The sequence below is a fragment of the Lactuca saligna genome, chromosome 1 (genome assembly GCF_052625555.1).
Source record: "Lactuca saligna cultivar CGN05327 chromosome 1, ASM5262555v1, whole genome shotgun sequence".
NCBI lineage: Eukaryota > Viridiplantae > Streptophyta > Magnoliopsida > Asterales > Asteraceae > Lactuca > Lactuca saligna.
In genome coordinates, this window is record NC_136417.1 from 17,896,826 (window position 1) to 17,905,443 (window position 8,618).

The 8,618-nt window shown below is 37.1% G+C and overlaps 2 protein-coding genes across 3 annotated transcripts; one reads left to right on the forward strand and one right to left on the reverse strand.

Annotated features, from left to right (window-relative positions):
• The first annotated feature begins 487 nt into the window (after positions 1 to 487).
• LOC145025576 (putative E3 ubiquitin-protein ligase RHG1A) lies at positions 488 to 3,910 on the forward strand. Of its 2 annotated transcripts, none has more exons than XM_078976787.1 (6): positions 488 to 744; positions 1,340 to 2,754; positions 2,854 to 2,904; positions 2,987 to 3,085; positions 3,160 to 3,297; positions 3,500 to 3,910. In XM_078976787.1, the coding sequence occupies exons 2-6, from the start codon at positions 1,393 to 1,395 to the stop codon at positions 3,632 to 3,634; spliced, it is 1,785 nt and encodes a 594-aa protein (XP_078832913.1). In that variant the 5' UTR covers positions 488 to 744; positions 1,340 to 1,392; the 3' UTR covers positions 3,635 to 3,910. The 2 variants fall into 2 exon arrangements, with proteins under 2 accessions (XP_078832913.1, XP_078832914.1); XM_078976788.1 differs by having other exon boundaries at positions 1,346 to 2,754.
• A 2,434-nt stretch (positions 3,911 to 6,344) lies between these two features.
• LOC145025602 (putative acetyltransferase At3g50280) lies at positions 6,345 to 7,970 on the reverse strand. Its single transcript, XM_078976789.1, has one exon. It carries the CDS (start codon positions 7,835 to 7,837, stop codon positions 6,476 to 6,478), a length of 1,362 nt encoding a protein of 453 aa, XP_078832915.1. The 5' UTR covers positions 7,838 to 7,970; the 3' UTR covers positions 6,345 to 6,475.
• Positions 7,971 to 8,618: the final 648 nt, after the last annotated feature.

Sequence of the window (8,618 nt, forward strand, 5' to 3'; positions counted from 1 at the left end):
AATGAATAGATCGTCTGACAAAGGAACGGATCGTATAGAAGGGGTTTGGAGCACATGTAAGAGGTTTGGAACACTTGGGAGTTGGGAGTGATATAGAGCAACAAAGGAACCTAGTTGCACCATGTGTTGAAGGGATGGGGCAAGAAGGATGTTGTTGCGCCAAGAGCATTCCTTCTTGCACCATTATACTCTCTATTGCGCCATGAGGGTTCCTCTTACACCATGGGGTACTCATGTTGAGCCATGGAGTATGCTCTTGGGCCATGCATGACCTTTTTGTGTCATGTATGTTGCAAAGTGATGTTTTTGTTCCAATCTTGATGTTCATCTGCGACACTCGAAGCTTATTGCGCTGTCCATACACTTGTTAAAATAGAAAATTTAAAATTTAAAATAAAAAATTAATATAATATTAAAATAGAGATTTCTAATGTTATAACTCTCCTTCATTTATTACAATATTAATAAATAGAATATAATAACGAATGATTTTATCTCTCACCTAACATCAGTTTCATCATTGATTCTCTCCCCATGTCTCTCTAAACCCCTTCTTTCTCTTTGAAAGGGGTATCTGCTTCAAGAATCAGAAACCTGATTGATTGATTGTTTGGAGAGAGGGGTTGCGGTAAAGACGAAGTCGTTTCGATCACCATCTTCGCCTTCTTGGACAACCGTCTCGAAATCTTCTTATACCCGTTCATCTTAGATCCATCGCCTACAATCTCTTCGCTTTTTCTTTTGGTATGTTCTTCGACACACCTTTCATCCATCATTCTCGATGATGCCCGCTTTCTGCTTTCTGTATATTGTAATTTCTCATCTGGGGTTTACTTATCTTCAAGAAAAATTTCTTCGTTTCTGTTGCAGTTTAATCGAGACGCTACGTTTCCCCCAAAACTTCTTTGTTTTTTGTGCATTTTTTCGTGTGTTGGTAGATTCACACCCTTTTTTGTCTATATACCATTTGATACTTCTTTTGACTGTTTCAATAGTTTGCTATTTATCTTATTCATGAACAAATTCCTCTAATTTCATCGAGTTTACGATTATGTTCTTGAAATAATGCTTTATGTTTCTATGTGTTGGGTGTATTATCTATAGGCATTGATTGTAGATTTGGGTAAATCCATTGCTTGTAAATGGTTGGCTCGATTTCTGCAAATTAAGTGAATTTTACTCTAGGGTTAGTTGTTGGGTGGTGTTTGGTTGTAAAAGTTTTCTTCTTGTTCACTTGTTCTTGTTTTCATTTTTCCGATTCACGTTTAGTCCTTGTTGGGTTCAAAATTGGGGAAACTTCTTTTTTATGCATAACAATAACATTAATAACTCTGAAAAGTTTCAGGCTTTCAACGAAGTTGCGATCATCTTGGTAGATTGTTGGCTGGTCTAATGCAAGGACAGAGGGGTGCTATCGGTTCTTTTCCTGCAACATTAGGGTTCGAACATGGTTCATCATCAAGTGATGCAAACGTAATCGATCAGCAAATCTGCTTTGAAAACAATATGCAAAACTCTCCACCAAATGATCCGTTTCTGAACTCAACAAATCAAGAAGGACAGAATTTAAGTCTGTGGAATGTTGGTGAATCCAGTTCAAGTTCTTCTTTAATGAAATCTTGCCCTGAATCACCATCAAGTTTGCTTTCATTGTGTGATCATAACAATGTCTCCATGAATCTATCAATGGCCACTAGTAGTAGTAGTAGTTCGCCTCTTTCCGATCCTTTTGGATCATCTTCTGATCATATTGAATTGGATGAACGGAGATTGTCTCGGAAAAGAAAAGCAGTGGAATTAGGGCAGTCTTCTTCCGGAATTGGAATCGGAAGCTCGGACATGTTTCCAAGGGCGGAAAGTGGTTCCATCACCTGGCATGGAAGCGAAGCCACTCCAACTTCGGAATCAATTATTCCGAGACTTGGGTTGGGTGTCGGTGGAGGAAACGAGAATTCCCGTAGAAATGTTTTGAGGATTACTTCTTCGCGTCAACACGATAGTAATAATAGTATTAATCGGGAACCTGATGTTTTGGGTTTATATCCTTCTTTGAGACTTAACCCTGTAGATTTTATAACACCACCTGTAGCAGTGACATCCGATGATTTATCGAGTCAGAGTGGTCAACCGGCTTCGAGGATTCCGGCGTTAAGAAGGAACATTCAATCGACATCGAGGTGGAATAGGAATCCAAGCTCGAGAGCCATTCGATCAGCAAATCTTGTTATATCCAGCGATCGGAATGAACCTGATTCCATTTCCGACCATCCTCTGTTTGCCCAGCCGAGTGACATGAGAACCTCCGTCCAAACCGAACTCAACTGGAGTTCAAACAGTGGTGGCGGGGCCGTAAACAACGTCGGAATTGATGTTTCCGATTCTTCTCGAGCGACACCTAGTACAGGACCGATTCCGACATCTGCAGCACCTAATTCTGTTCCACCTCGTGGCTCCTCGCAATATCATCCTCGAAGGCTATCGGCGTTTCTTCGTAGGTCTTTATTGTCGGCTTCTGATTTTGAAGCTGGTGGTGGACCGAACAATAATCTTTTCCCTAGATTGCCGCCAGCGATTACTACTTCGGAATTAGGAATTCCGATTCCGCCTGTAGTTAGTGGCCCCGGACAACATCAACAACCTCACTCAAGGTCCTCAGTATTGCTCGGTAGACAGCTCGATGGTGCTTTTGGTATCCCGTATCTTTCACGAACCATGACAGGTGGAAGTGAAGGAAGAGGCAGGCTTGTGTCCGAGGTTTGTTCTATTATAATTACTCCACAAAAGTTTAGGGACTTAAAGTGTTAAACATAGAAGTTGAGGGACTAAAGCTTAACATGTCTTTGTTCAATGCAGATTCGCAATGTGTTGGATCTCATGCGCAGGGGTGAACCCTTGCGATTTGAGGTTAGCTTTTGTCCCTTTTAAAAGATTTTACTTTTTAATTTTGAGATTTTTTAAAAGGTCTTAATTTTGTATCTTGTTGTAGGATCTAATGATCTTAGATCAATCGGTTTTCTATGGGATTGCGGATATTCACGATAGACATAGAGATATGAGGCTTGATATTGATAATATGTCCTACGAGGTTTATTTTTAATTTATATATTTCCGTAAAATTGTGTTTTAAGAAATTGTTAATTTTGATGATTGTTTTTTTAGGAGTTATTGGCGTTAGAAGAGCGGATTGGAAACGTGAACACGGGATTGAAGGAAGAGACGATTTCAAAGCATCTGAAGACGAAACAGTATGTGGCTGAAACCGGTCAGCCTGATGCAGAACCTTGCTGCGTATGTCAGGTATATTTATTTTTTTCCTGACTTCATCTGTTAATTCGTTTTTTATACATTACATTTATTCCCTTATTTATATACTCTTCAATAACTAGTTTATGTTTTTGAATGTTTTCCAAACTTATAATGAATTTTTTTTTTTTTTAATTTCCCATATTTTAAAAATTCATGATATTAAATTTTTTTTTTAACAATATTTTTAAATCAGGAGGAATATCATAATGGAGACGATCTTGGAACATTGGATTGTGGGCATGACTTCCATCACGGTTGCATCAAACAATGGCTGCAACACAAGAACTCCTGCCCGATTTGCAAGTCAACAGGATTTGCGAAACTGTGAGGTCGTTCATGAAAATTTCATTATTTCTTGGATCGAAAGTAAAGGTGTATTTTGAAAGAAATGTTGGCAAATATTATTTTTTGCCTGGTATCGATTAAAGTTATATTTTAATCTTGTTATTTTTTGTATTTTTTTTTTCTAAATCTTGTGGCACCGCATTTCCGTTTATTTATGCTCATCAACAAGTTCAAAATTTTGTAGCTTGCTTATTGATTTTCTATGATGAGACACACTTGTTTATCAATTTATACAAGGATCTATTAAATTGTGCGGTTGTTTTTTGTTTGTTACCAATGTGATATTTCATCATAAGATAAGTTGCAATTTGATTGCATAAATATTAGTTAGTACAGAGATGGTCCTTGGATGCTTAAGTCAGTCCATCTTTTAAATAGTGGATAGGTTGTATGTGGTTTTCAGATTTTATTCCTATGATCACTTCTGAATGACTAATCAAACGTATCTTTTTGTAGTGTTACACATTGTTCTTGAGGTTTTTTGTAGTGTTACACATTGTTCTTGAGTTTTTTAAAGAAGAGAAGGAAAAAAGAAATTTTGTGTTTTTTAGGAGGTGAATAAAATAAAAGACAATGAATAATGTTAAGAGCAATAATTTTATTCTTTTTCGTCAGTAATGACATAATATAAAAAACATTTATTCCACGTAACATATTTTACAACATGATCGTTCTAAAATTTTCAAATGTGCATAGTATCGAATAAACTCCATTATAAATATTTTGTGGTGTATTTTTCTAGTCATGTAATGTGCCAAAATAAAGTTAAATAATACCAAACTTAAGCATGAATAATTGTGACTAAAATGTACCAAGTTTTATAGAATATTTCATGGGTTTAATGCAGAAAAATCTTATTGTTTTGAGAAATTTTTTAATAAAGTCTAAAAGTTTTTTTTGAAAAAAAAAGTTCTGATTATTTAACATTTTGTTTAAATTAACGAAAATATATTTTTTTTTATTTAAACAGCAAAATAACAGATTATGAGATTTTATCAAGATAATGAGATTTTTCTGTTCAAAATCTATTTTTAGATTTTTTCTGAAACTTTTCCAAAAAGTTTTGAGATTTTTCTATAAATTTTCCATATTTCATGAACTCACATGAAAATAGTGTAAGTTTCAATTTTCACTTCCTCAATTATTTATATGGCTACAAAATTTAAAATAAATTTAGAAAAACTAAAATAAAGAAAAAATATCGAGCAACATGACATCCAACATGCGTATAAAAATGCTTTATCACTTCGTATACTTGGTAAACAAGGTGTGATATTCGGTTTTGGAGACATTCAATGAAGACTAACTTCTTTACCGATTCGGTTAAGTGGTTTGGGTTTATATTTGGCAAACAAGGCGTCCTACGCATTTGTAGTCTTGAGGGTCAGTCTTGACATTATAAGACCACATTTTACGTGACAATGACATGTGGTATTGGTTTTGATTATCTTTGCGCTTTGACTCGTCTACGTGATACGATTCTATAATTCGATTGTAGCAGTTTCACTAATAAGGACACCGCCACCTAAATCCCAAAAAGCATTGGCGTGTGCATTTTTTAGCAAAACCGTCAAGGATATGGAAATTGACTTAGACATGTCTGTTAGGCGGAAAGAAGTTTTTGAGTGTCTTTGAGCACCTCAAGCTCAATATTTTCTATTAACTATCCCTATTGATGGTATCGGTCATCATGTCTCTTGTGGAATACAATACTATCCCTCGATACCGCCTCATAATTCCTCTATTCCCGATCGATGAGATATGTTCAGTTTGCCACAAGACATGTTTGGACATCCTTGGAGAACATGATGGTTCATTATAGAGAGCTCTCACGCTTCAAATATGAACATGATGTGGTCAGAGATGTTCTCTTCGACGTTTATAGGTATGGTATTTCCGCTAAGAAAAAAACAGTTAACTTTTTAACTGACGCGTTGGACGGAAGATCCATACTTCGACTGACATTTTGTTCTTTGGATGGGTAGGAAGAAAACATGATTGTGTGGATGTTATTGAGGTCTCCCCTCTTGTGTGTTTTAGGAGTGAGTATTTCCCAATGGGACATACCGCTTTGAAAGCTAGTGAATGCAAAATGACAACACAAGAATATATGCATTGAAAATCATGTTTTAATACCTTTCGTATTTGATATTTTTGATTTTCTTGCACCTGAAACAATCAAACTTTTCAACGTCGTCCAACAAATCGTGCTTAGTAATGTTATATCCTACATCTACGAATGTTGTTTTCAAAAGAATTAATTTTGCCGTCCAAGAACGACTAATGGCGTAATTTGTTGCCAATATTATCTATCCCGCGACATGAAGTGTATTTTGCTTGTAAAACTAAAAAAACAAAAAGAAATCATTTGTCCAAAATTTAACGAACGATATGAATATTGACATTGGAAGAGGCAGTGGACTAGACACAAACACACATTTGTGTGCAAGAACAAGCTGATTTTTAGAAAGAAAAATTTTGAAATTGATTTTCAGAAACAAGTTCTTGAACACATGCCTCAAAAACCAAGAAGCAACTGATTCTAAGAAACAAAATCTAAAGGGTTTTTGGAACACATGTCTACAAAATCGAGCTTGAAATTGATTTTCATAAACAAAAAAAAGTTTGTAGGGGTGTATGTGTGTGAACAGTGTGTGTGCGTGTTTTTGAGATGTGTGTTGTAGAGGTGTATGGAAAAAAGTTTATTTTCTTTAAATGTCGTTATCACTTTTTTATTAGTACACATAAAAATTAAGAAGACAGAACAACCGCTACAGATAAAATAAACATCAAACGAAAAAGACAGCACCAAGCACCAAAAGTTTTATAAAAGGCCATTAACAACATTCATGAACTCTTCATCACATTCAAAAGCAGCCATGTTTTCCGGCAACAAACAGACTTCTAGATCCATGCTTCCTCCGCCCTCCCGTCCTTCATACAACGTCACTTTCCCGTCGAATTTATTAGCATACCCGCTCAGAACCGCCACTCCTTTCCCTAACCCGAATTCATTTCCGTACATGTCAAATCTCGGCGAGCTCCCCAACTGTACGCTGTTGGCATTAAAAAGCTGACTCATTTTAAGCACAAACGGATTCTTTATCCATGAATCCACAAATTCCTTGATCACTTTATCGTCATGATTAACCACCGCTTCGTGCAACCGCCATGCCGCCCATCCGGCACCGTGCTCCAGCAACTCCCCCGCCGTCGCTACTCCTCTAACTACATAAATCGAATTACCAAAGTAAGTTTCAGGTAAAGGTGGAGATAGCCTGTGTCTGTTGTTAAAGGCCAAACTGCAGCCGGTTTCCTGATCTGCCTGTAACCGCCGTGCACGCGTCACGCACCTCCAGACAACGGCAGAGAGGGCCTTCAACGATGAAATCTTGGTTGTATTGCACTCTGAGTTAGCTTTTGCTTTTAGCTTAGAGAGAGAAGCCGATGAAAAATGGAAGATTCTCTCTCTTAACAATGGACGATTGGGTCTATCGATGAATTCGTCTTCATGGGTAAATGGAAGGGTGAGGATCGGGTCGGATCCTTCCGGGATCCATCTTTGCATAATAGGAGGACGTGAAATGGGAATCAAATCAGCATTTTTATATGCTTTTGATCTGAAAACTTCCGACCAGGAGTTGAAGAAAAGCCAGTAGGAGGTTCCGTCAACAACCATGTGATTCATCGAGCAGCCGATGAATATTCCGTCGGTGAGTTCCGTCACCTGAATCGACAGCAACGACATTTCATGTCCGTCGTGACTGATAGCTTTGTGGTGATCGAAAAACGATTGAACAATCACCGGGACATCGACCGGCGTAAGTATCTCCGCCACCGTTAAATTAACAGCAGAATGGATGAATCTGGCTCCAGGGCTATTCTCAGGGTTCAAGAACACAACAATGGAAGGTGGGTTTTCTTGTTTTACGGTGGCTATACGGGCTGCGAGTGGGTGGAAATGAGTAAGCGTGGCGGAGAGAGAGTCTTTGAGCTCCTCCAAAAATGTAGTTATGGAGAAATCTTGATTTTCCGGGCAGAGGAAAAGCAGACCCTTTTGGATGTAATTTGCATTAATCATCGGTAGATCCCATGGTGACAAGTAAATGGGCTTTTTAGCCTCTTCTGATACAAATTTTGGTTTGACAAAGCAATCTGAGATGATTTTAACAGTCGGGGCCTCCATTGAAGAAGAAGAAGAAAAAGGATTTGCTTACCGGAGAAATAGGTCGAAGATTATCCTGGTTTTATAGTATGCTTTCTGCGTCAACGTTCAAAAGGCAGTAGAAATAAGACACGATGATGAAAGTGAGGAGATAATGGCATAAAATAAAGTATAAAAAATGTCAGAATTTGAGATAATATCACGAATCAAAATATTTTTCTTATATATTTTTTAAAAAGATTAAAATAAATTACACAAACGTTTGATTTTTATTTTTCCTTTTTATTTAATATTCTTGTGTCTTTGGTTCCCGTTAAATGCCATTTTTTTGAAAAAACAAATTTTATTAATTATTTATTAATATTAATATTTATATTTTGAAAAAATAAAAAAAAAACCCAAAACCCACCCCACCGATATCCCATACCCCACGTTTTTATAATCCTATGTTTCCTTCTTCTTCTCAATCTCTTTCTCTAAGTTTGATTGATACCATTGCTATCATAGCTTGTAACCTCTTGGATATCACCATTGTTGGTGGTAATCAGCAGGCCGCCTCCGTCGATAACCATTTTCGTTGATGTCATGTTTTGTCCGATGAACATGAACAAAAAACGAAGGTATAGAAACCCTAGTTCCCGTCGATGTCTGCTATGATTTTTTCTGAGAAATAAACGAGAAATAAAGGTAATCCTTAGCCCCACCATATGACCTAAATCAACCCCAAATCCCCAGATCCCCCTCTCTCCTCCACCATATGAAGTCCTTCAACTTCTTCCCCACAGATCCCAACAAGATTTTT

Coding starts and splice junctions, on each gene's coding strand:
- LOC145025602 (XM_078976789.1), bottom strand. CDS start 7,837: ATGGAGGCCCCGACTGTTAAAATCATCTCAGATTGCTTTGTCAAACCA.
- LOC145025576 (XM_078976787.1), top strand. CDS start 1,393: ATGCAAGGACAGAGGGGTGCTATCGGTTCTTTTCCTGCAACATTAGGG. Junction 2,755..2,853: donor GAGGCAGGCTTGTGTCCGAG/GTTTGTTCTATT, acceptor TGTTCAATGCAG/ATTCGCAATGTGTTGGATCT. Junction 2,905..2,986: donor GTGAACCCTTGCGATTTGAG/GTTAGCTTTTGT, acceptor ATCTTGTTGTAG/GATCTAATGATCTTAGATCA.